The sequence below is a fragment of the Prinia subflava genome, chromosome Z (assembly GCF_021018805.1).
Source record: "Prinia subflava isolate CZ2003 ecotype Zambia chromosome Z, Cam_Psub_1.2, whole genome shotgun sequence".
In the NCBI taxonomy this organism is placed as follows: Eukaryota; Metazoa; Chordata; class Aves; order Passeriformes; family Cisticolidae; genus Prinia; species Prinia subflava.
Genome location: NC_086283.1, coordinates 60,525,062 through 60,552,900, shown reverse-complemented (window position 1 = coordinate 60,552,900; position 27,839 = coordinate 60,525,062). Strand labels below are relative to the sequence as shown.

The window sequence follows — 27,839 nt, the reverse complement described above, 5'->3', positions numbered from 1 at the left end:
AACATTGTAACTGAAAATATTTTTATTTGACATCAATAGTAAAGAAGGAACATTGGATTACAAATCCCTTGATATATAAATGGTAAGAATGCAAAAGCAAAACCATCTACAGGAAACCCGAAAGCAGTCCAGTATACAAGTAGCATCCTAGGGAAAAGCAGCATATCAGGACTCTCCCTCATGCTAACAAGCAGTCAGTTATCTCAAAGAATCCAAGCATTGGCATTTCCTTTGAAGCTGTTTTTTCTGGGTTTCAACCCTTAGTTACAATCAGTATAGCTCTGACTGTTTTCACCAGCAGGGGAGAAGAAAAAACACCACCCACCATAGAACACAGTCAGAATTGGCTTCTGTGCAACATGAGTGTTTATAGATGTGGCCCCTGAAAATTCCAGGGAGAGAAATTTCATGGCCAGGTCGAGTCAAGAGCATTTAATGATTTTGACTGATACAGTTTACACAGAGACAATGAGATCTAGAAATCACAGATCAGCACCAAAGGGCAACATGAGCTACACAAGGTGGCTTCAGTTCTTTACATGGCTTGTGGCTTTAGCACTTCTCTTTAGTGCAAGAGAAACTATGCAGCAGCTTCTTGCCCTCCTAGTATCTCTCTGCTGAAAATGGCTTTCGAGTTTCTTGATTCTCCAGTTTCCATTTCTTCCCTCTTTCAAGGCACATGTCGTAGAAACTGTTGATCACAACAGCCACGAACAAGCGCTCATCCCACCTCCATGACATTGACTAACTTCGGCACACAGCCAAACAACGAGTTGTTGAACTAACCTTTTTCAAACCATCAAAGAATCTCACTGCAAGTAATGCTGCCAGTGTCTCCCCCATCTGCCTGGCAGCAGACAAACATTACTACAGCTGAAGGTCTCAAATCTTCCACTTACAAAAAAAAGGCTCAGCACAAAATTGAGGTTCTCTTTGCAAGGCATGGCATTTTCAAGTGCAGCCTTCATAAATTTTTGGTTATCTGCTGCTAGCTGTGGGAGTGGGACCCTCCTTCTAAGGCAGCTTTGAAAAAAAAAAGATTTAAAAATAGTCCTCTCCTGTGTCTTCATTACTGCTACAGACTACACCCATGCCAGTGTTTTACAGGAAAACTAGTGACCTGATTTCTGTAAAACACATCTTCTTGTACTCCCTTGCATCTTTAAGACCTGGAGCTTGATCTGCCACAAGGACTAGTGCATTGTATTTTGTTTTAATGCAATGATAAGCACAAAGGATTAAGCTCTTAACCACAAGCCTCCTTCCTTGCACTTTGTTCCTGCTCCATGCAAGCCCATCTTTCCTCAGTTCCCACCATGACTGGAGCAGCAAGTCTAGCCAGAAAGAGCTTTGAACCAAAGGGGTGAAGACTTTTCCAAAGCAAGACTAAAAAGGCATCGAGTAATTAGAGTCTCTATGCATCCTGTGAGCCACTGCTGGCCTAAGAAGAAATGCACTGTTCCCTGGTCCCTGCAGGATCCCACCCCTGCAGTGCAAGGGTTCAGAAAAACCTTCAGGTCTCAAAAAATGTAACAAAAAACCAAAGGAAACCAAACAAAGGGAGGGAAAAAAAAAAAGAAAAAGAAAGAAAGGAAAAAAAAAAAAAAAAGAAAAAAAAAAGCCAGTGCTGAAGATGATCCCCAATACAACAAGTGTCCCTGATTTTAACAACCTTCAGCACAGGCCAAGGAAGTGCAAATTGCTGTGGTCAGAGCTGGTGGCAAAGTACTCACCAGAAGGAATTCAGTTCTCAGTTTTAGCTAAGATCTTTAAATCACTTAAACCATCTCCTAGGGTGTCAGCGCTTGAGGCTTTCACACACGTCAAGGGGAGGAAAATCAGGGTCTGTACAGGTGGTGCCCTGGTGCACTGACAGAAAACAGTACTGCAGAATGTGCATGCCCCTCAAGCCTGAAACTATCAGAAGAGAGGTGCCAGGTAGAGGACACACATTGCAAATAGGCTTCAGGCAAAGAAAAATCATTTGGATGTCGGCCCTGCTGTGTGTATCTCAGCACCGCAGGAGTTTTAATGGACAAATACGTAGAGCAAACAAAATACATGGCTTGTATATAATGACGCACATAAAAAGCCTGCTAGTCTGAAGATAAAGGAGGCTTTGAATCATATCCTATTACGCTGCACCCTACTTTAATCTGGTATTAAATATACTGCTTGTGATACACAAATTGCTTTTAAAAGTCATTAAAATGTTAAAACAACAACAAAAGTAATAAAAGATTTCAAGTTTTATGCACAATCTTGCAAGAGGAAATTTTGATTTTAGGAAGCTTCAGACAATGCTTAAATAGCGTGGTAACTTCCTACCACTGCTAACAAGTGTTAGCAAATTTTAAGGCCATAATTTATTCGTGCAATTAAATTAATCTTTATTTCATGGAAAAAAACCAACAACACCACAAACCCACCCCTCTCTGAACTCCTCCATCCGCCCCAAAAAATCCCAGGTGGTGTTATGCTAAAACAAATAATGTCTATCACATCCAGAAGTAAGGTTATCTGAAGCCAGCACTTTTTAGAGAGTCCATCTGTGTAGCTCCCACCCTATGCAGGAAGCTTGCCCACAAATTCTGGCAAACTGTCTCAACTCACTCAAAGCCTCCTTTGAGACTAAAAGAAATAATGACATTCATTGAATCCAGACTTGATTGTTCAACACCTGCTCTGCACATAGAGGAGATGTTTGTTTTGGTCACTATGAGAAAGAAGTTGTATTATGCTGTCTCCATTAACAAAGATCTAACGCAAAGCGTAAACTTGGACAATTTTAGCAGCATTTTACAGTCCTTCATAAAGTAAAACCAGGAATGAATTAAAAAGAATGCCTGCACACACCTCATTCAAAATACCAAATAGCATGTGCACTAAGTGTTGATACATCACAGTCACCATCAGAAAAATTTGAGTCCAGTAATTAACTCAGCATGGGGAGTACTGCAGCAAATAGATCAGATTCAACATTTTCTGGCAAAGTAACTATTTACAACTCGTATATACAGCTTCTGGACTTACAAAACAATGGCGAGCTAGAAAGTTGTGTAAAGTCAAGTTTGAAATTTAAAAAAAAAATTTAAAAAAGCACTTGTCCAACCAATTTGGAGATACTTTGGCATGCCAAAAGAGGCCCTTTTTTTTTGGTTCACTGAAACTGTTATAAAACAGCACATGTAATGCACCAGTGAGGCCAGATATCCTGGGCAATATAGGCAAGTCTCTGTTGTGTCTCTGATGTTAGCTGTTGGGGGAGCCAATATCCACTGTGATCTTTGTGTACAGAGGGTACTTGTCAGCTCTTAACACCTTGTAGGATAGTGTGTTTAAGCCATCAGAATTCATTGTCTCTCGCGTGTGAGCAATTCGGTCAAACCTGCAGGAGGGGAAGAAAAAAAAAAGTGGGGGAGAGGGTGGAAACAACAAAGAAAGAAAGGAAAAAATGTTTAAACAATCTGATCTTTGCATGCCTCTCAAGCAGCATCGCAGGTGTTTCAAGAAAAACCTGAGTATCAGTGCTATAAACTCGCAGATCTGGCCAGCCTGAGCAGTGGGCCAATGCATCCCTATGGGGTCAAATTTTAGCTAGGAAGAAGCAGCCAAGCTTTTAAATCACATCCAGCTCTGCACTGGAGCAGAGGTTTACACCCCAAAGACAAGCTGGAAGCAACAGCTTGGAATATAATTTTCTGCATTTAAGAAATTAAAAAGGGAGGAGAGGCCTTCATGCCATAGCACAACGTTGGGGAAAATGTCTGTAATCGGGTAAACTGGCAAGGGGAAGGTGTCAGGTTAGGGAGCAGGAGCAGAGAGCTCAGTCAGGGAGGAGATGGCTGCAGCCTCTTCACATGCTACCTTTGTGCCCGGTGAAGAGAAAGCCGAGCAGCACCCAGAGCAGCAAGGGCAGGAGGCACCCCTAAACCTCCTGTGGGACAGGGTGAGACACACCTCTCGGGGTTGGGTTCATTCTTCCTGTCCCGGGAATGCCGGATCATTCTGCACTTCCCAATGACCGCATCCGGACGGGATATCCCCATGCCTTTAAACACCAGCCTGTGGAAAGCAAGAACATTAAACACCCAACGGATGTGGGATGCTCTGCCGCACCTTCCACAAATAACCACTAGTAGGTTTCACCTACTTTTTTTTTCCTTTTGAGGGGAATGTTACTAATGCACTTCCAAGCTTGCCAACACAAGGAAAGCCAGTCCTTTCCCACACAGACACTTTATCTATCGTGCGGGGTAGAGACCTCCCCCTGCCAACATCAAGATAATTCACCACACCCTCATTTACACCTCCATCTCCTCCAAACAACACCCAACGCCCACATTAACCCTGTTCCAGGCTGTAGACTCGAATGAGTGGGAGTCATCTAGTTTTTAACCCATCTGGATAGAAGCCAGAGAAGCACTTATTTTTTGTGAAGTGAAAGCTGCAGTGCTGGGGGGAATCAAAGTGAATGGTGGAGAAGCAGCATAAAGGAGACACACGGTCAGAGTCACCGTGGTCCCAGCTGGGACCTACCAGGTGAGGGGCAGCCAGTCTTTGTTTGCATGCTCACTACAAAGCACCTGCAGAGTGCTTTCATGGATATCAGTGATGAAAAAGTACTTGATTTCTTCTTTGCTTCTCCCTTTTCACTTCTGTGTAGCATCTTCTGTTGCTCAAAAACCAAGAGCCCCAAAAAGTGCCACCTTGCTATGAATGCCCTACTGGAAAACCATCCCTCTCTTAGCTTTTTAACGGAAGTGCAAAACCTCAGGAAGGTACAATTTTTTTTTAGATTTTTGGAACATCTTGCCCAGAAGAGCTCAGGAAACCCCAGAGAAAAGATCACAGAATGGTTTTGTCACTGAGAGACATGAAGAAGGCTTCCAAATACAAGCCCCTCACGATGACTTCTCTCAGTGAATGCTGTGGATATGTGAAGCTGTAAGGTAGCACAACCCCACCATGTTCATCCTTTGCCCTGGTGTTCTCAGCCTGCCCTGTGAGAACACCTTCCTCCTCTCCTGCAGTTCTGAGCTGTGCTCAGCTTCCTTCCAGTCAAGCTCACGTGGCTCACAGCATTATACAGAGCTGCTTACAGCCTGACAAACTGAACTCTCCTGGGAACAAAGGGATCTGCAACAAGGCTGCAAACCCAAACAAATCCTGGGCTGCATTGGGCAAGGTGGGTCAAGGTCTCATCCACCTTCAGCAGCACGTCCTGAATCCCCTTCTTTGAGCCAGTGCTGGGAGACCCAGAAGCACACTGCTCCAGCCAGTTCAGTGGTGTGGATGCTGGTGAGGCGACAGGGAAAGTGAACAATGGCACGGGAGGGGGCAGGGGTGTGACTTTTCCGACTGGACCCCCTCCCCACTGCACCTTGGGAGCTGAGAAATGGGGTGCCAGAAGGAACATGCTCTTGCTAAGACAGTAGGGTACCCACAGATCACCTTCACCTCCTGCCTGGAGAGACCCCATGTCCCCCCATACCCACTGAGAGCAGCAGGTCTGTGTTCATGCCCACCTTGAATACACCCCAGGGTGCCAAGGTGGAAGAATAATTTACCTGTTATAAATGTCATCATCTTCACCACCCCAGCCCCAGTAATTGTTTGGGAACCCATTGATCTTTGTGAACTGCTCTTTGCTCAGGGCAGAGACACCTCCAAAATACTGATTGTAAGGCAACCTGGAAGCAGAGAAAAGAGCACATTAGAGAAGAGGTGCTAGCTAAGGGCAAGCCTGCCTGGCTGCCTGGAAAGGGCTTGCTGCTGCCCTTCACCCAGCCCACACACAGCCAGCACCCACTGCAAGGCACTGTCCTTCCACAGGAAGCAGCCATGTGTGTGGGACCCTGGACTCAGCTGAGAGAGAGGGAACTGGTGGGCTCAGCCCCAAATACGTCTGAGAAGTATTTTGCAGCTGGAAGCAGCTGCAGGCTTTTACTGCGCAATACATTTCTGTTTTTTAAGTTTCACCTCAGTGCAAGACAGAATTGCAGCTGCTGCAGTGCCAGTGGCAGTCCTGCTCCAAGCAGGGCATGGGTCTGGAGTGGAGACATGTAAGGACCCTGCCAGCACCACCACTGCTACAGCTTTAGCACCACTGGCCACCATAGGGTCATGGCTAGTCTTCACTTTATAGATGAGGCTTTTAAACTCCTCCTTGGGGGTTTGGGACAGGGAAGGGAAGAGAAAATAAAGAAAAACAAAACAAAAAAAAAACCCAGAAAGGACAAGCAAGACACGTTTTTGTTCAGAACACATTGTGGAACCCAAATGTATGCTGCAAGAGATTTCACTCTGTGCTGCTCTCATGTACCAGGGCAGGTCTCTCAATAGCATAAAAGCAAACAGCCAAAAAATTTTGTCTTGCTCTTAAAATAGTGTCTGATGCAGTCTTTTTAAAGCTGCACATAATTCTCACTCTGTGAGAGTGTCTCACTTTTCAGACTGGGTGGAAACACTAGCAGTCTTCCAGCTTCCAGACTGAAACACAAGAAGGGATATGTAGGCATCTGAAAAACGAAGGGTGCTTTGCTCTTCCTCATCCTACGTTTCACCTTCCAGAGGCTGTGAATTTTAATAAACTGCTCAGCTGCATTTCTGTGCCCTCCTCCCCTGCAGCTCCCTGCAGGGCCCTACATGTTAAGACAGGCTTTTGGGAGAGATGCTTTCCCATGCTCTCAGTGGTGGGTGGGGATGTGTCACACTGCACCTCCCCTGCTAGGCTGGCAGTGCTATTAGGAAAAAGGTGCCACTCCAAAAGGCGTCTCACCGAAATCCAAATTTATCCATGGATACAGAGAGGTGCCGTGGCTGGCTGTAACATTTGTAGGTGTTCCTGTCATCCATTGGGATGAGGTCTACATCACTAAACACAAAGCAATCATAGTCGTACTCCTTCAAGGCCTCTGCAAATCCAATATTCAGCAGCTTAGCACGATTAAATTCTTCTTCTCCATCCTAATTTCAAAACAGATAAAAACAGTTAAGTGACTTAAACTTGACAGCTGGTATCAGCAGTCTCTTACCTGCTGCCGGATGCCGGTGTTGCTGCAGAGGGCTGGCGTGCCCTGATGGACTGAGCTGGAGCCCGAGCAGTGCCTTGCAGCGCCCGTGGCACGTCTGCAGTGGAGCTCCGTGAGCCCCAGCGCTGCCTGCGGGACAGTGACACCCCAGACAGCCGCAAACCGCGGGGCAGGGAAAACGGCCGAGGGAAGGCTGGACCCAGCTCAGCTCCCATCTCTTGGTGGGAGCCCCCAAGAGGGCGGGTTTGATAGGACACTAAGCAGTCCCCATGTCCCACTCCACGCACAGACATTTAAGGAGTGAATTTTCTTACACAGGGCAAGCAGGTGGGGCTTCCTGGAGCGGCAGAGAAAAGCAGAAAAGAGGTGAGCTCCTCTGGAAGAAGGGACTCTTGCTACAGAGAGAAACACTGGCAGTGCTTTAGCTTACAGCCATGACAAGGACCATGGACCAAAACCTTGCTGTAACCAGAATTTCAGCACCCTCCTCCTAAGCTCTGCCACAACGTGGCTGTGAGACTGCGGCGCAGCCACTGCTGAGCAACTCGTGATCACACGCCAGACCTGATTTGCAAAGCACAAGACGGCACCAGGAGCCAAGGTCTGGAGCTCTGCTGCTCACCTCTGACACTCTGCCAAGCCCTGAGCAGCCACGAACACGGAGGAGAGGGAGGCTCCCTGGGCAGCAGGGTTGGTACGTGGCTGTGACACACAGCCTTGGTTACTGCATGGCAGGCCAGCACGAGCTGCGTCCTGAAAGAGCTACAGCTCAAGAAGTGGATGCTGCCACTGCTGCAGTGGCACATCCCCTTCTTTGGTGCTCCTCTACCACTGTTCATCTGTCCTGGGGGCCTCAGTGGGAAAATCAAATCAGGAAGGCTCTCACCATCATGGGAAGGACTTGAAAAGAACTAACACTACAGCAGGGCACATTTATCCCAGGGCAAGCACAGCTAATGAAGGGACTGGCAGAGAGCAGGGCAGGAAAATCTCCACTTTCCTCCCCAAGCAATGAAGCACCTGAGGAGAACCTGTTCAGCCTTTTTCAGACAAAAACATTTCAAAAGCACATGTGGATCTGAGCACAAGTACAGGCTCGCAAACTGCTGAGTACTTTTGAAAAGCTAAAAGATCATACCCCAAACTCAAGAATACTTGTGGTTTGAGAGTAAAGATTTCCAGTCAAAGACCCCACGCTGCAGCAGCAGCTCCAAACTCAAACCCTGCACAAGGAACAGAGCAGGCAGAAAGAAATTCATACAGCATGGCCCAAAGAGACTGAAGGTTTTTGCCAGCCTAGAAACCAAGACTGGCAAATTTATTCTACCTTTAGTCCTCCACACTCTCTGAGCACTGTTAAGACAAAGGACTCCCCCCCCACTGTGCATGCCATTCCCCCCTGCACTACACACACTCAACATGGGATGAAAATCAAGAATAGATAAAATACTGTGCCCAAGGAGCAGCTTAAAAACACCACATTCTCTGTAACAGCTTTACCTGGGTTAATAAACAATCATTTTGGTAACTGTTTAATCCAGACTGGTTAATAGATCTGTTGCTGAAGAGCCAGTGCAGGTTCTTGAAACAGCCCCAAGTATATTCCAAATTAAGGTTTTAAAAGGCAAGTGTCAAACCAAAGTTTTCAAAAGCATTCCTCACCTGCCTTGGACATAAATGACTTCACAGGGAGGAGTAAGCTATCATGGAAGAGGATCTGAGCAAATTCTCAGCATCCTCACCCAAAACAAAAGGGTTCACACAATAATAAAGTGGTGGGTGGACGATCACCATCATGCATAAAGCAAGAAAACTCGAGTGAAAACTCGAGTACAGAAAATGAAGGCAAGTGGAACAAAGAGGCTGGAGAGGAAGCCACTGAGGTAATGAGATTGGAAGGTTTTCTTTCCCCAGCAAAGGCTGTTGCCCAGTCCTAGCTGATCAGCACTCCTCAGGTCCCACACCACCAAATCCAAACTTGGCTCCGAGGTTCTGAGGGGGACTCGTCCTGTGCTGGTGCAAAGTGCAATGTGCTCACACCTCAAAGCAACTGCTGAGGCCAGTCGAGGAGAGTAGCCTCATTTCATACCCTTTGGCTGCTCTTTTCCTAATGAAAATCAAGGAAAAGGGCATTTCACACCGATTTTGTTACCAGCAGAGCCTCAGCTGTAATTAACCAGTGCCTTCGGGTAGCCTCAAACTCTTCTGGGTGACACACAGGTATTAACAGTGCTACCAGGAGCTGTGTTTTTAAACCTATCCCCAAAAAACCTCAAAGCACAGAGTTTTTCACCAAGAGCATACAGGACCCTTCCTGCCACCTCATCACAGCACCCTGGCACAGCTCACACTGGAGCCCTGTGCATGGAGAGGGATAGGACACAGGGCAAACACTTCATGTGGGCATTGACACCCTCCTCCCAAATGGCCACACAGCTTCACACACTGGCACCCAAAAGACTAGGAAGAAGGGAACCACAGCCTATACAGGAAAAAAAAGAACCCCCTTCAAGCCATTTCTTAGTAACTTTACAGTGAGCACGTAGCTCATGCAGCAAACTCTGCAAGGCTGTTATCAACTGTGACTGCTTGGAGGGCAGGAGGTTGGTTTTCTGTCCCAGAAGGTCTGTGGGCCTTTAACACAATGTATTGGGACGAAAAAACCCCCACGACTGACAAGAGGTTTCGCTTTTTGCAGAAGCTCTGTTTCTTTACCTAAGGCGATGCGGCAGCGCTGGCGGTATCTCAGATTCCAATCTCTCAGAACTCACATTCGTGCTGCAGGCTGCCATCTTTGACTGATCCCCGACATTTTGGAAAAACAACCAAACAACAAACCAGAGCTGTGGAAACTTCCTTCCAGGTCAGCACAGAGCGCAGTACCCACTGGTGACCCTCGAGAAAGTGGGTAAAGCGCAACTGAAAAAACCTCCACCCCTCACCTCTGCCTGGTAGCTTGTCATCCCATGAATGCTGTTACTTGTCACAAAGAAATGGATTCGTTTGGACTTGCTTGGACAGAAGAGCATTATCCTGAAGAGTGAGGCTGTGCACAGAGGAGTGCTAGTTCAACAATGCAGTCAAGCTCCAGACATAGCTTCTGTGCATGCTTTCCTAGGCTTTCAGACAGAAAATATATAGTCCAAGCACATTTTTCCTATTTTCTTTTTCCTGACAATTTTTTCCCGATGTTCTCTTGTCCTGAAACTTAACTCACGTCTGAGTTCAGTGCTGGCACCCAGCACCTGGTTCTGGCTCCTGAATTAACTCTGTCACTCCCAGAACAAACAAATTGCTGCCTCAGTCCTGCAAGGTCTGACACTGACTCTTGCTTGCATCCGGAGATGAATGATCAGCCTGAGCAGAACAACATCCAGGCTTTTTTACTTCCCATCCCTTACCTCAGCTGAATCTGGTTTATTCAGCCAGACCTGGCAAAGGAAGATTCCTTTTATTTTTTTCATGCTAGACAGAAAAAATTGAGGTTTTTGGAATCATTATTCAAACTAAAGGGGTTGCAAACCAGCAAGAAGCCACATGTCCTGACTTTGTTCGGCCTTCCACATCTATACAAGAGGCAGCTCTGTGATTCCTCCTGCAGAGAGCACAGATGAAATGTGGCTGCATCTCTTTCACTTGAATCCTACACTCATCAGATCTCAGGGAGGTGATGGTGAGGCTGTTATGTTTCTGGCCAACGAGGAGAGAGCCGTCACCTCCAGTGAGAGCTTGCTAGCTATGTCAGGGATACACCGAGATAGCCTGAACCACACACACAATGTCCATGGGAAAGTCCTTCCTCCAGTGGACTTGACCAGGTAGGAAAAAATTTCCAGAGCCATAGGGAGATACCAGGAAATACTCTGGTGTTTCTCTGTCGCAGGGTGTTTTGAGGCCTCAGCACAATTACGCTGGGCAGTGGGAGAGAGCAGCCACAGTGGACACCTGCCTCCCCTGCCACTGCAAGGGTAAGCAGGAGCTGAGAACAATTCCCTCCTTTGCCCACATACCTGATAGCCCCTGCAAAGTAACACGAATAAGAGTGATGCCTCCAACCACTCCACACTCTCACACACACACCTCTCTGGAAAACTGCTACCAAGACACTGCAAATAGCACCAGGGGCCAGTGGAAAATAGTTGAAAAACTGCCCAGTTTTCAGGGAATTGGCTAAGTCTTCCCTCTCCCAAGCCTTAATTTGGCTGCATGGGCATTTGCATGGGCTGAAATGCAGCGAGAAGATTAATTTCTAGAACTGAGCATCTGTGTGGCAATGGCCGCAGGTGTGGGAGAACACAAGGATAATGGTGGGAGTGAGGGAGGCTGAGGGAGACACTGCACTTGTGTGGCACTGATGGGTGCTGGGCACAGCGTACTCATCTTAGATGAGGCCTGGCCCCGTGTCCTCATCTCAGATTTACCTGAAAAATCCTTCAGAGGCTATTCCGCGCACCGGGTTTGGGTTTTTCTAGGGGTGGAGTGTGCAAGGTGAAACATAACACGTTATTTTCCACTGGCTCCTGTTACGTGCCAGGTATTTTACAAACATCACCCCCTGACTTCAGCCAAGTCCTACTCAGAGGCACTCAGGCACGCAAGAACAGCACGGTGGAGACACAATGGACTCGTGACAGAAACACATTGCGCTGAAAGGAAGAAGTTTGACATTACCAGTGCAGCAGCAGCAGGGCTCAGCACTCCTCTTTCTTTCTATGAGATGCGGAGCACAGAAGAGCATGTAGGCAGCGTGTAAGAACCAGATCACACAGTAATTCTCCTTGCTTCAGTGATTGCTTTGATATAGACAGGATTAACAAGTAAAGGTAATATTTCCCCACTAGAAGGAAAAATAAAATAAAAAAAAAAAAGGAGGGCAGATGCAAAGGGAAGGACAGACAAGAAAAAGAGAAAAGCAATTGTCAAGACAGCAGAGAAATAAGATTGTTTTCCTACTGTACTTCTGGAAGAATTAATACATTTTTTGCATCTCTCTCTGTTCAGTGTTCCCACTCACTCTTGGGAGATGCATCCAGCAGGTTTACTACCACTGACCACTCCATTTCTTCTAGACATCACTTATCAGAGGCATGCAGAAAGAGAACGTTTATTTTACAAATCAAGTAGTCTTACTTGCTAACCTGTATCTGCTGGATGTGGCCAGGGCATATATACCCTGTGTACTGCTTTTCACCCTCACTCAAACTATGCCCAAGGCATGCACCTGAGAAAAAGCATTTGCTTCAAAAACTTCTGTGAGCGCTAACTGTAAAGCACACAGCCCTAGTGCTGGAGAACAGGACCACAGAAGAGGAGCAGCCAGCAACACAGGGCAATGCAAGCCAGCATGCACCATCGTAGTAGGGACTCCAACCCAGATTCACACACTGCCTGCCTTTAGGGGCACCAGCACTGCCTTCCTCTCCCCCGATGGGGAAGCACCACCCCCGGCTGCACTGCCAGCTCTTCACAATGGAGGCGGCTGCTCTCCCACAGGCGATGCCCCAGACCACGTGCAGACAGCTGGCAGGTGACTACACCTGCCTGGGAAGGCAGGGCCACTGCTGGAAGCCACACCACGCTCCCAGTGCAGGGAGGCACCCCCTGCAGCCCCCTGGCCAGCAGCGTCCGCGGCTCCGCCAGCCCGGCGGCACCAGCAGCTCGCACGGGCAAACGCTGCACGTGCAAGGAAACGCAGCCTGCAGCAGCTGCTCCTTGCTTTACACAGGAAGGGCTTCCTTACAGGGCTCAACTTTAGGGCACAGCATGCCAGTCCGCGTGCTGCAGAAATGCTTTGTGTCCTCGAGGCACCTGCCAGGGCACAGGCACAGTCAGATGCAGACACCGAACCATCCTGGCTGCTGTGCTGGCGAGCTACTGCTAATTCTCCAGAAATCTCTTTTACCCTGATCTCTGGCACCCTGGAAATGAGCAAAGCAAGAGAAATTGTAGTAATGGAGTATCAGTTTTCTCTCTCGGGATAATTCACCACCTACTTTCAAGTCTGTGACGAAATTCATCACTTGGGTGCCCATTTTAAATATTCATGGTGTTTGATATGCCCAAACACACCAGCTGATCCAAGAAGAAGTTTAAGGAGTTAGTACCTAAAGAGGCATGTTATTTCATCTCAGTTCTTGCTGAACTGAGAAAACAGGATAAAAATACATATCCAAGAGAGAAACTGCAGTAGAATTGTCCAGAAGGTGGTCTCTGCTGGGACTCTCAGAACTGCATCTGCCCTTTCACCCTGCAGCCTGCACAAATGCCTGCACATTTTAAGCCCTTCCAAGGGCAAACAACACTCACGTATTTAAACGCCATTATGCTATAAATTAAGACAGCTTGTCTTGAGTGAAATGTGCATTTTTATGCCTTTCTTTTTCTAAAAGGCAGATGGAAGGCCACCAGATATCAAGCAAAAAAAGCCCCAAAACAAAAAACTCAAAGAACTTCCCCATGATTGCTTGTTTCTTTTCTGTTCCCATGAAGACAAACACTTACCTGCCCCACTGCCACAGCTTTGTTTTCTCCATCCTGACTTTGTGCACTAACATGAACAGAAGGTGCTTGATAAAGTGAAATCCTACACACTAATGGCACATCTACTACCAAACTAGGCATTAATACCAACTTGTCACCTTAAAAATCTCTGCATGCCATTCCTGCAGCAGTTGGGGGAAAAAGGACATTTGGAAAGAGATAATTAATTGGGTTGTGCTATTAGGAATTCTTTCCTCCTCACCAAGTGGTTTCTTTAAGCAGAAGCTCTTAAGAGTGAATTGTACCTGAGCAGAAGTGAGGATCTCATGTTTTCCATCAAAAGCATTGAAGCAAAATTTTTCTTCCTTTTTCTTTTTTTAGGCAACCTTATGCCTGCCTGCCAGCCTACTTCTTTTCAAAGTAAAGCAATCATTCCTCCATTTTAAGGGGCACAGGCACTGCTGTGACAGCTTGTCTCTAGCATCTTACCTGGTTGATAACATATACTCCATAGTCTAGTTGCTGCCTTTGGAGTATTGGGTGCAGGTAATAGAGCCAGTACTTCAGGTGCTCCTCTCGGTTCCTGAATGGTATGATTATTGCTACTTTCTGAAGTGCTACACAGTCCTTCGGAGCAAAACGACCTCCTGCTCTGACCTCTGGGTTTATTCTTGCCACTTCTTCCAGGTTTACAGGCTGGGAAAACTCCACACGTAGTGCACCAACTGGAAGAGAGGCATAACACAAAGCAAATTAACACACACAATCTCTTTTTCTGAGCAAACGTCCTTTACGCACATTAGGGTTTTGGCTGGGTTTAGTTTTTAAGAAATACAGCATTTGGTCCCAACACAAGCCCATCAGTGCTTGGAGGTATTGAAGCTTGGACCATCCACACCCAGAGCAACCTCACACCACCAAGTCAGAGCAAACCCACTAACACTGTGGCCTCTTGGTATCAGAACACAATGGAGTCACTGGCACTGAGACCTGCAAATCCTCCAGTCTGTGTGGACAACCAAGAGCTGTGCTCCCACTGCCACATGTACCACAAATGGATTGCTCTCTGGGCTCTCACCCACCTCAGACAGCCCAAGAGTCAAGTACTACAAAAATAATTCTGCTCTCCTATGGACAAATCACCTATGGCTAGTCACATGCAAAGTGAATAAAATCCCCTTTCCAGCTTTTTTCTTAAAGATATTTTCAGTGTTCTGTAGACATATCCCTTACTTATTAAAAGTTCTGTATTAGCAATGCTAAAAAAATTCCATAAGCGGGTTTGCATTCAGGTTGGCAATTCCTGCAGATGGTTTCAAAAGTGGCAGATTTTGAAACCACAGAAACAATCTGTGCCAAAATCAGGTTAAAACTGAGACATCCAGGTGTAGTTCCAGAGAGAGCCCTCTCAGAACAGCTAGGCTGGCCCTTCTATTTGCTCCCAGCTGCTCCAGCACAAATGGAGCGACTCACCACAAAAGCCTAAGGAAGGGCCTCTCCTGCTGCACGTCCTGCTTCCAGCATCAGCCAGTCAACAAACTGCACTTGGCACACACACTCATGTCCTGCTAAAGCCTCTGCAGTTGCGGGGGGGAGGGGGTGTTGCTGAGGACCCTCTGCATAAGGCATAAATCATCAACCATAAATACCAGTCTGGGGATCACCCCTTAAGGATGTGGCTGCTGTGCTCTCCCCTTATCCTCCATTTGGGTGTGCTTGAGGGGCCTGCCTCGTGAATGCTACCGACTCATATTTGTTGCAGAGATCCCCAGGTCCCCAAGGTGGGGTACAGTGCCCTGGGGGAGCCCCTTGAGGTGGGGCACAAGTGACGTACAGAGCTCAAAAAGGCAGCAGCCGTCACAATTAACCCCGTGCATTCCACAACATATGACTACTCAAAAACAGCAGAAATAATGCTCCAGGCTCGTGGCTCATTTCCTGGCCATTTAGAAGAAGGAACTGTAGTTTGGTTGTGCTGCTTCACTACCCCATGCTCTCTCACACTGGAGAGGACAAGGAGGAGACGAGCCAAGCTGGCAGAGGTGGTCCATGGCACACTCAGGGAAGCGTCGCTGCATGGTGCCCGCACAGCGGCAGGATGCAAAGCCATCTCCTGATCTCTGCATCTTGAGCTGGTCAAACGGGCAAGTTTCCCTCTCACACGAGGAGAAGGCAGCGATCTCTCAGACTCCAGGGGCACTGGGATCAGTCTGCCCATGCTCCCAGCACTCCAGCAATTCCCAGCTGTGTCACACGCTGACACGTATGCCTGGTTCTGCGCCCTCTCCGCCCCACGGCACAAGCTGGGCCCTGTGGATGCCTGCCCGAAGCCTCTCTGCTCTCAAGTCTGCAGTGTGGCCTGCAGGGAGAGCTCAGAAGGTGCTCTGCAGCAGGAGGAAGAGGCAAAAATTGGAGGAACTGTGGCAGGAAGGAACATGCAGCGGAATGACCGGGACTGGGGCTCAGGGGTGACAGGATCCGGGGCCAGGCACAGCCACCCCCCGTGCCTGTGGGACAGGCATCATATCAATGAGGCCAGAGGTGGCAGGAGGGGAGACAGTACATTGTTTCCTCTGAATTTGGGGACTGCTTCCACATCATGGTGGAGAGCATTTTCCCAAAAGAGCCTCTGGCCCCAACTCACTGGCACGCCCACTTCCCCCAGCTGTCCCTGTGCCCATCAGCGTCACCTCCATTAGGAGACTAGCACTCAGGACCATGCTACACGTCTGTGATTTTAAAACAGCAGAGGGCATGGTTCACCACTGGTCACAGACAGAAAACGGGATTATGTTTGGCATCTGTGCCCAGGGACTTTATTTTCCTACCCTTCTCACACCTAGTTGCCAGCAACAGGATAGTAGGATGCTGCAGGAAGCAGGGGGGCAAGAAGCAACACATTCCCTTCGTGGGGCCCTGCTAGCTGAGTCCACTGCCAGGCACTGGGTGTGGCTGCTGTGCCATCAAACAAGCCCATTCCTGTTGGGACAAGCTGGGCTCTGTGCTCCCAGTTACTGGACTCTTCTCCCAGTTGCTGCTCCCAAGAAGCAGCTGTGAACCCCATCAGACTGGAGAATGCTTTCTGGTTTAACAAACAAAGGTTCTTTTAATATCTCGAACCCACTTGGGGTAAGGCAGGAGGAAATGAAAGTCTGCCATTTAGGTGAACTTAGAGAGGAAATCTCCCACTGGAGACTTGCGAGCTCCAGCTGGGCAAGGACAGCCTGAAGCATTTGGAACTGCAAACGGCATTTTGCTGGCTGGCATCCAGCAGCCCCCCAAGGCGAAACACAGACCACTCATCCTGCCAGCACTCACTCTTGCTTGCCTTATGGAGACTGGAACATTGGCAAGGAAAAGATGGGAGCAGAAAACATATTCACTGTAACAAACAGCTGCAGAAGGCAGAGATTGAACAGTTTCATAGTCCTGAAGGGCACTGGTGAGAAATGATCTCTACTGCTCCAACCTCCTGCTGGATCAGTTTTAAGGGCAGCACACCTTCATATACTGCCCTAAGGGATGCAGGCAACATGCAGGTCAGGGAGAAATCCCCAGGCACCAGTGCCATCCATGTGTGGCATGGCAGCCACTTCTGAGACAGGCTGGACACCAATCACTCAGTTGATACATTCACCAAATACAAAACCAGAAAAAACGCTGAATAGGCTGTTTTGAAATACAGAATGACTAAAACAAACTCGGCTTCGTAAAGCCATGTGGCTGACACAAAGCAGCAGCAACATACCACCCACTGCAAACTGACACTTTCAGTTCTCTTCCCAAGCAGGACAAGGCTAAAGACAAATCCACAAATGCGCAGGCTTTCCAACTGGTTAACAGAGTCACAGTTCCAGCTACTAATTTTAAATCATTTTCACTGAAATTTGACTCCTGGATAGCAAGCAGCCCTAGGGCTGCTGTTTCCCAAGGATGCTGACTCAGGATGTAACCTGCAATGCCAAGAAAATGTGCAAAGTCTGCTGCAAGTGCTGTCCTGCCTGTCAAAACTGTGTCCCTATCTGTGTTTACTAGGTAAACTTTCCAGCTCGATTCACTCCATCTGAATCTCTTCTGATTCTGTTCAAGCTGACTGCCTGACATAGAAGTCACTGTATATGGAGTGCCTTTTAAAAACAGACAGACATTGACAGCACTGCGGGGACTTGCAACTCTGGTCACCTATGCAGCCTGGCATCTGTAGGCAGAGAAGCTCCAACAGAGCAGCTTCACGAGCCTTTTGGTAAAAATACACGAGTGTGTATTTTTAGCAAAAGAAAACCTCAAAAACATAAATAAGCAACTGCAGGAAGCTTGCAAAAGAACACAAAAGCACAGCATCACATCAAAACATTTCAGAGTTTGTAAAAGGAGGCTTTAGCTGGCAGTGGCATACTGCCACTATACATACACCAAAAAAAGCCAGCTCACTCCTGCTCCTCACCTCTGACCCTCAGAAGCGATTCTGCTCATAGGGAAGGTGCACAGGAAAAGCCAGGGGCCATCATGCCACTCACAAACAGGAAACAGCCTCTCACACAAAGTAAAAAGTGAGGTTTGCAAAAAGCCAGAGGCAGTGCAGTGCTGGAGCCCCAGGAGCCAGTCACACAATGCCAGCAAATTTCCCATCCCATTTCCCAATGGCCATGCCTGCCACAACACTAAACCTGCTGTCATCTGAGGCTGCCAGCACACAGCCTTCCTGGTGCTCATCCTGCTGATCCAAATGAGAGGACCCTCACAAAAGCACCCCAGAATCCACTCAGCCTGATGCCATAAATATAGAGACTGCTCTAGCCTCCCCAGACCAAAGGGAGTGATCTAGGAAGGCTCTAAGGAACATTTTCCCAATGCTAGAAGTGTTGGGAAAACTCAGACAGCAGTGCATTGCAGGAAGTGTTCCTGTGCATTCCCACAGGGGCTGCAAACAGGACACCACCACACTCCATCCAGGAAGGTGGGGCAGGTGACACTACACAGGGCTGCTGCCACCAAGGGCAGCCCCGGGGGGCTCAGGCAGGACAGACTGGGGGAACCCTATTCGTCAGGAGGGCAGTGTGGCCCTGGGAGAAGGAAATAGGAAGGAGGAAAACTAGTGTCTTGGACAGGCTAGAAGAGTGATCCAGCTGTCTGAATCACCCTCCTGAGAGCTTCACTGGGAAAACAAACAAAATCCACCTGCACACTTTAAGCCAGGCACCAATCTCAGACATTTAATTTAGTGCAAATGAAAGCAAAACCAGGTAGTAGGAGATGGAAAAAGGTTCTCCCCCAACGGAGCCAAAAGGACATTTCCATCACCCTAGCTGAGAGCTGGGCACTGCTCTCCATCCGCTGGGCCGTGTGCACACCCGCACTGCCACACTCAGACAATCCTCATCTGAAAGAAAAGCTGGAAAAGAGAAGCAGAGCTTGCAAGAGAGGAAAAAAAAAAACAACCAAACAACCCTCTCTTTGCAGGGGCCCAACAGAAAAGGGAAGGAAGGGCCCATCAACCACACCAAGCCTGCCTTGGCTGGGAAAGAACAGTATCAGCTCCACCCCAGACAATGTGAGAGCAAGTTCCCCCACCCCAGGCCGTGAAGCAGGGCTGGACTAGCCTCACATGGCAGCTCCAGGGTGGGCAGGCAGCTGCATCCCACAGTTCAGCAAAGCAGTAATTTCCTCTTAAGGTCATTAATATAATTTACCATCAGCTAAAGGTCAGAGCTGTGCCAGCAGCTTTTCAAACACACTCAAGTTGTGGCTCAGGCCCATGTTAGGGGGACGGGGCAGTCCCTTGCCCATCTGGGTCACCCAAGCAGCTATGTCCTGGCATGCAACCCACTGGTCAAAATGGCCAGCTGGCTGGCAGCCGCTGCCTCTTGCTGCCTCCAGCCATTGCTTCCCTAGGAGAGTTAAAAGAAAAAAAACTCTCCTTGGGTCTTTTTAGAAATATCCTAGTCACAAAAAAAAAAAAGGCCAAATGCTCTCCTAAGGGCTGGGATACATTTCATTTGGCTGATCTACATGTGAAGCTGCATAGCCCTACAGATGTTAGCTATGCCAAGGCAAGGGAAACCTCCTACGTGGGCTCATCTCCTGTCCTGGGCAGGCTCACACATAATCTGGAATCTGCAACTGCGGACCCTAAAGGGAAACAGGCCGAAAAAAATGAGGATGCCTCACATGTGCTGGCAACATTGGATCTGCCTGATTAACTCAGCCAGAGGAAAAAAAAATTAACTCAATCCCCAGCACGTGGCATCTTTAGAACAAAATTTTAAAAAAGTGAGACAGTCTCGTTGATGGAGGGTACTTCTGGGAGAGAAGCTTAGTCCTCCTTGGTGGCTCAAATCCAGTGCACACTCACTGAAGCAGCTTTGAACTATCTTCCTTTGAGCCAGGCAATCTGCATGCTATTAGCTCTTCCCACCCGCCGCAAAATTAAATTCCAGGCTCTCTAACAGCAAACTGCAGACAAACAAACAAACATGGATCAGAAAAAGGCTGAGTAGCCATCAGCCAGAAACCCCCCACTATGCAGCAGGATGGATGTGTGGACAGGAGCCCTCCCAGGCCAAGTGGCATCTCAGGAACGTCTCTGCCAGTGGCAGCCTCAAATCACAAGGCAATGCCCCCAGCCCGTCTCCCGTGCCCCATCCCATCCTGCCTGTGGCATGTGATTCCAGCACTGCCCTGGGGCTGGGGTGCGCTCCCCAGATAGGTGGGGGAGCGCCGGCTGCCAGGTGGGTGGAAGTGTGTTTGTGTGGCCGAAACTCTGCCTTGTGCACCCCAAAAGCATGGTTTGCTGCTGGCGGCGGGGAGCGCAGGAGGAGGGCACTGCATGTCTGAAGAGATGGCTGCTGCTGCGTGTGCTGCCCTGGAGCACACGGGTTTGTGGAAACCCATCCCATAAGGCCTCTACAGGGCCACTTCCAGACTCAGCAAGGCAGGTTTGCAGGTAACTCGTCTCTTTGCCCTCAAAGCAAGTCCAGCAACACACCAGGCAGGGGAGGTGACAAAAGCAACTCTCTATGACAAACATCTGCAGAGGCTTTGGGACTGCCCCAAGCTCCCTGCAGTTCAGCAGCAGCTAGAAGCCTGCTGGAAAGGCTATTTGCCATGCCCCTGTTCATGGCCACTGCTCAGTGAAATTAGCACCAGCACCTCCTGCTTGCTTGTGAGGCCGTCAGACCTAGAGCACCTCCCTACTGAGGACTGTGCACCCCCAGCACCCTGACCTTTGGATGGGATGGCCCTTGGAGTGGGGATGGCCCTCAGGACAGGGCCAATGTTCCCTATCTGCTGAATGAAGCCAGACATGATGCTCCACACCAGAGGAGGAAAGTGAAAGAGCTTAACTTTTAACGCTGAATTCTGCGTCCAAGTGCAGTTTTGGAAGCTGCAAGTTATCAGTCTCTTTCCAAACACAAACTTGGCCCAATTTCCAAAGAAACTAACTATTGCTTCAGATCAGTGCTGGCAGAGAAACAAGCATGTTATAAAACACGACATGCATGGGACAGAAAACTTTCCTTTTCTCCTCCGTCTGCTGTGCTCTGTCCCTGAAACAGCTGCTCTCCAGCACGGCAGAGTACCTTTCCAAGTTACTTTGTGAGCCTAATTAACACTCCTTGACCTCCACTTCGGCCAGATAAGAGGATGCTAGTGATACTCTCCTCACAGAAGCTGCTCCCTGCCTGCCAAGAAAGCCTGTGCTTCAGAGGTATGATGTGCTCCCAGCCACACAGATAGCTGTGGAGTTGTCAGTGGTGTTGCCAGGATCACACATCTGGTCCCTGCCAAACGTCTTAAGCATATTCTTTGGAGAAGTTTAACAGTTTCTCAAACCCTCTTTTGAAGCCAAGAGAGCTTAAATTTGAGCAAACTGATTCACGTGTTATTTCCCCCTCCCCCTGCCCTCTCCTTGCTCTTCTCTGAATTGCATTTTACTTTTTCAAAAGAAGGCAATAGAGGGACACAGCACAACCCCAGCTTGTGTCTGTGGGCAAAGCAGAGACCTCCATCACACAGGAAGGAGCAGAGACCGGCTATATAAAAATGGTTAAAAAAAAGGCAGGTCCAAATGATAGAGGAAAGGAAGATGATCCATGTAAAGTAAATGTTTTCTCCACTGCCTGGTACTGCAAGTGACCCCATCGATTCAGAGGCCTCCAATACCTTCACTAGAAATTCCCCACAGCAAGATGAGAGCCTATGACTGCAGCTGGGCAGTGTGACAGGATGACCAGAAGGCAGGCACGCCAAATCTACCAAATCCCTCCAGCACTGTCAGCACTAGAAGTCTTCCCAAAAAAATTATGGGCTTAGCATCTCTTAGGTTTTCACCCTCTTGCCCCAGTTTTGTCCTGCTAGGATTCTGCCAGTGGTAAAACATCTTCTACCCCTGCCCACACACTGTCCACATATACAGGGCCTCAAACTACATTATTTATTAATTTAATCTCAGGCAGAACATAACTTCTAAACACTTCTGTAATACAGACACTAAGCATCACTGCTGATTTTACTGGCTACCTCAAAGCATCAGAAAACCCTCATCATTTACCTTCAGCATCAGCAGTACTGCCTACAAAGGCATCAGAAGCAGTGCACTGAAGAAACAGACTGTAACAGGTCCTTTCCTCCCTGAGTGACTGCTGTCCAAAGGAGCTTTTTTTCTTTTAATCCTTGTTTTTTAAAACATGCCTCACTAACATGGAAGTGGGAAGCACCAATTTTTATACAGATGTCAAACATCCTGGAGAAACAGTTCTTTTCCTTGTATGCCCAAGATCCCCAAGCAGAAGGATTTAGGGGTGCTGGCTGACAAGAAGCTGGACATGAACCAGCCATGGGCACTCACCAGAAAGCCAAAGGTGTCCTGGCTGCATCCAGAGCAGCGTGGGCAGCAGGGGAGGGAGGGGATTCTGCCCCTCTGCTCTGGGGAGACCCTGCCTGGAACCCTGCATCCAGCCCTGGGGTCCCACACAGGAACTGCATGGAGCTGCTGGAGTGAGTCCAGAGGAGGGACACCAAGATGATCAGAGGGATGGAACACTTCTCCTGTGATGAAAGGCTGAGAGAGTTGGGACTGTTCAGCTTGGAGAGGACAAGGCTCTAGGGAGAAAACAAAGCTGGAGAGGGACTTTTGACAAGATAGTGACAGGACAAAGGGAAATGGCTTTTAAGTGCAGCAGGTTTAGATTTGATGTTAGGAAAAAAAATCCTTACTGTGAGTGGTGAGGTACTGGAACAGGTTGGCCCAGGAAGTTTTGGATGCCCCATTCCTGGAAGTGTTTGTTCAGGGCCAAGTTGGGTGGGGCTCTGAACAACCTGGTCTACGTAAAGGTGTGCATGCCCACACCAGGGAGTTGCGATTAGATGACCTTTAAGGTCCTTTCCAACCCAATGAATTCTATGGTATCCCAGGAAACAGACATCTTTAAACTTTAGTGAAAATGCGTACATCTCTAGTGGTTTGTCTATATCCATTTATTACATGTTTATTACATTTATTTAGTGTACAAGGTCATAAGTTTTCCAATCTTGTATCTTGGCATGAAAAGCTATAGAGACAGACATGTGACTGCAATATTTAGCACACTTGGGTGAACTTTCCCAGAAGATGTTCATGGCAAAAAGGGCAAAAGCACATCTTTTATGTTTGCCATCCCAGACACACTTGGTGTCTAAATGGGGGTTAGAATTGGCTAAGGAGACAACTGTACCCTAAAATAACCTCCACAAACACATACACTCAGCTGGGCAGGACTTGAAATGACATCCCTGAAATGCAGATAAGCCTGTCTATGAAATTCTGCTTTGCAGACTTCTATTTGCTTTAAAATTAGCTCTTTTGGAAAGGGATCTTTCAGCCTAAGAATTTGACCCCTTGTGCACACCCTCCTTAAACTACCAGGCATGTAACTATCCCAACACCAAAATACAAAAACCACATAGAAATGGCAGAAGAAACACATTTGATTGTTTTGAAAGTGCTTAGGCCAACACACATACTACTTCTAGAGAGCAATCTTTTATTAAAAAAACCCAAACAAAACCAATACCACGATACTGTTCTGCATCTCCTAAAGAACGCCACAATTTGGGGAATGGAAACCTGCAGGAAATACCTGGATTTACTTGCTTTTGGGCTTCTCAGAGAAACCAGAATTTCTCGGAATTCTTGAAATTCTACTGCAGCAAGCAGGCTCTGCTTCCTGATATCCCGTTTAAGATACTCATTGGCATGCAGCTCTGAACTGGAGCATAAATCCAAAATGCTTGTATTATTTTGTATTAAAGAATTTCATAGCTTGTAAGGACTTTCAGCTCAAAGCTGAATTATAGTATTACCCCAGTCCTGATTTATTCTTTTAAATTATAAATAATAGCAAGTGAACCATAAAAGCACATTTAAAATTTGGCAGCTTCTTCTAAGAGATTAAACCTCATTCAGCTAATGCATTTGTTGCAGAGCCTGACAGCAGGGATTGTAAACTACTCTCTAAAGACTGCTAGGAAGAAAACTGTGGGCCTCTGAAATGAGTACCTGGCTATTTTAACATGCAAAAAGCCCAAACAGTTCGGTCACACATATCCTGTATGAGTCATCACATGCTTCCCAACAACGAAGGGGGAGGGGAAGGCAGGAAATTAAAAAAACCCAGAATTCTGTATGTTACAATACATGTCGGGTTACTGAAGAAATATAGTTATTGGAGCTACCTGTTCCCATATTCCCATGGGAAGAGCACTTCCCCATGGCTTTGCGAATACAGGAATCACAGGATGATTCCTGCTTTTTACGCTCATATTGATAAGTGAGTTTTGAGCTCAAAAAGGCGTATTTCTGAGTTCTGGGTGGAGAAATTACATGTCAGAAATGCCCAAGAGGTGCACATCCTCTATTCCGGATGGAGGAAGGTGCCTTAGAGACACATGAGATGCTGATCAGGGCAGACTCAGCTCTGACCAAAATGTGAGGCATGATACAATTGTTTAACTAATGCTGTTTGCCACCAAAATCTGAAAAGAACAGAGAGAGAAAAAAGAACAAACAGTTTCTCACCTACATGCTGGCTATAAATCTTGGTGCTGTGACAGTGCCAGGCTGCATGTGACTGCACCACCCCACAAGTACTGAAGGTAACACAGCAAGAAAGCATTTGCCTAACTCTGTTGTAAAGAGCTGCTTCTGCCGTGGCCCTGTAGCTCTCTTGATCATCTGTGGCCACTGCCACTAGCCTCATATGGCCCTTGGCAGATTCAGTGAACTGCACTGAAGATGTTGCAAAGATGATTTAGAACATCTTAAATGATCCTTCAGCAACTAACTCCAGTAACACTTTGAATCTTGGGGTCAGTAAGAGCATTTCTCTAAACCTCAAGCATTTCCAAAGCACATGACTGACTCCTGACGGGATCAGACTAAGTGGAGACCGTTCAAAGCAAATCCAGACTCATAAAGGGTTCCCACATCCACTCTGAGGACAGGCTTGCACAGCCAGTTTCAACGTAAGTGATGTAGACGAAAAAAGTGAAAGATACGAATCAAAAAACACAGGACACTTTCTTTTAGTAACATCAAAACCACCTTCCTAAAATAACAAACCAGTCATTTGTAATTCAGATGCATTGATCCATACACAGCTGACCAGCAAGCAGCAAGAGAAACTATTAGATTTTTTTGTTGGTTTTGTAAACTGAAAATCACAGGTAGCTTCTCAGAAGTCTCTTCCCCTGTTGTGATCTCTGGTAACTAACAGAAGTATCCCTGCTAAAATGGCACACTTGGTGGATGAGGGAGATTACCCCCAGGCTCAATGGCCCAAGATGTGGCCAGGCTGCTGTCAACTGGGATGGCAGCAGGTAATGGTAACAACTCTACCTACAGCAGAGGAGGGTCTGTTCAAAGAGCAGCAGTTACACGCAGCAAGCTGGGTGGGAGAGCCCTTTAAAGGGACGAAAAAATCTGAAACTGCCCTTGTCCCCAGCTCTGCCTTGTGACAAAGCCAGCAGATCAAAACAGGTCCAGGTCATCACGTAGTAAAAATGAGACCACCAGCAGGCTGTAAACCCGCCAAGATCCTGCCAGCATGCCAGCACTCAAGCGGTCATGGAAAAGGGCCTATGGGGAGCACAGCTCCAGTGCAGATAAAACACACGCCAGGCTGCCACGTATCACGGTACTGCATCACAGGACCAAATACGTCCAGTGGAAAGCGCCGCCGGGATCCATATCAACTGTACTCATGACCTGCCTCACAGCCCATTTTAAAGCCGTGCCGCTCATTCAGCAGGTCCGCGGACACAGAGAGGCTGCGAAAAGCCTGCACAGCGCAAAAAGCCCTCCTGAGCCTCCCTGTGGCATTGCGCAAGAGCAGCATTTTGGGTAGAGTTCCCAGAGGAAATTACCCAACCTCGACGACAACCAGAAAGAAACCTAGCCAGGCGGGGTGGGAGCGCTTCCCGGGAGCGGAGGGGCTCCGCTCGCCGCCGCCGCGCCTGCGGAGCATCCGCGCCGCACTCCCGGCGCGCCGGCTCCCCGGGGATTCTCCCACAATCCCCCTCCGCCGGCGGCACACGCCGGAGCAGCAGCGCCGCTGTCACTCCTCGGCGGGGAGAGACACCCACGGGCGCACCGGGACCCGCCGGCGGCCGCCCACGCCGCGTCCCCCGCGGCCCGGCGGCGTCGGGCGGGGAGGCGGCGGAGCCCCTGCCCGTCCCCCCGAAACCCTGCCGGGACGGCACTCACCGAGCAGCGGGGAGGGCTCGGGGCAGGGGCCCGGCGGCTGCGGCGGCTCGGCGGGCGGGGACCGGGCCCGGGCGGCGGGCGGCGACGGGCGGGAGAGCGGCAGCGAGAGGTTGGCGGGCGGCGGGCGGCGCGGCGGCGGCTCGGGGCTGCCCGGCGGCCCCAGGGCGCTGCCCGCCAGGTAGTAGAGCAGCGTGGCCGAGAGGTGGAGGGCACAGAAGGCGACGAGGAGGCGGCAGGCCCGCTGCAGCGAGGTGCCGGGCAGCGACGGCTCCTTCATGCCGCTGCGCTGGCGGGGAGCGCCGCCCGCCCCGCGCCGCGCCGCCGACGGGGGACGGGGACGGGGCGGGGGCGGCGGCGGCTCCGCCCGCCGGGGGCGGCCCCGAGCCCGCGGCCCGCGGCCCGGCCGCCTCGGCCGGGAGCGCCGGCGAGACCCCCAGCGCTTCCCGGCCTCGGCATCCCGCTCCTGTCCCCGGCCCGTGTCCCCCGGGCCCCGGGGCGGGCAGCCCCGCCGCTCCGGCCGGCCCTTGTGAGCGCAGCCCGCCTTGGCTGGGTCTTCTACACGGTGCCCGGTTGCAGCAGCAAGCTGCCGCTAGGAATGGCCGCTGTAGCAGCCCCCAGAAGGGCTCGTCTGTAGCAGAGGGTGTCAGCAGCCGCACCGAGCTGCTGCGGGGCAGCGAGGGCTATGTTCGTGTTCGTGCCCCTGCGCGTTGTCCTCGCTCGGAACAACTCCGCATAAACGTGGTTCTCTGTCAGCTCGGCGGAGCTTGTTTCAGCTCGTTTCCCGCAAAGCATCAGGACTAACTTTTCATTAAATGCATCACAGCATCCTAGCAGTGCCAGTGGCAGGGCCAGTGGAGGTCTCCAGTGAAACATCTTGCTTGGAGCATGACTACTGCCGGCAACAGGTGAAGTCAGCTGTGGTTTTGGCCCAGCATGACAATCTACACCTCTCTGGTGCCCTGTCCCAGAGCTGATCCACTTTTCTGAGGAAGATTTTCCTCACGTCCCTCATCAAGCCAGTAGTGGCGCCTCTGCAAGCAGCTTTGAGTGCCATCCAATATCCCTCACAGTTACATGTGTTTCTTGTAACTAGTGAGTCCTTGAGCCTGGAAAGAAACTGCATTGGTTCTACAGGAAGAAACCTCTCCTGTCTCAGCCAACAGAGATGATGGGGGAGGTTTTGTAGTGTTGCCCTACTGCACGAGCAGCAACCGTCAGCAAGACAGTACTAATCTTGCTGTTCCCCTGGGCGCTGCAGACATTCCACTCCAGCTGACTGGAAAGTAATCAGTGGAATATCGGTGAGTCACAGGGTGAGACTGACAGCTGACCAGGCAAAATCCTGCTCTTGGTGTGGCAGACTTGCATGTATCTAGGCTTCAGAGCGTTTCAGGTACACCATACGGCACTCAAGTGGTTTTCAAGTGCAATAAATAACTCCTGCTAGTAGCCCTTAATGCTGCTGTTAATTTGAAAGCAAAGTAACTGCAGGGAGAAAGTGAATCTCATCCTTCTCATTGGTTAAAACTACTTTGTAACACACACACACCCTGCGCGTGTGTGCAACTCCTTCCGTCCTCAGC

General features: G+C 49.0%; 1 protein-coding gene across 1 annotated transcript; it reads right to left on the bottom strand.

Annotated features, from left to right (window-relative positions):
* On the bottom strand, positions 1-26,600 carry B4GALT1 (beta-1,4-galactosyltransferase 1). Its single transcript, XM_063422040.1, has 6 exons — positions 26,257-26,600; positions 14,004-14,239; positions 6,782-6,969; positions 5,571-5,693; positions 3,961-4,065; positions 1-3,388 (listed from the first exon to the last, which is right to left on the bottom strand). The coding sequence occupies exons 1-6, from the start codon at positions 26,531-26,533 to the stop codon at positions 3,253-3,255; spliced, it is 1,065 nt and encodes a 354-aa protein (XP_063278110.1). The 5' UTR covers positions 26,534-26,600; the 3' UTR covers positions 1-3,252.
* Positions 26,601-27,839: the final 1,239 nt, after the last annotated feature.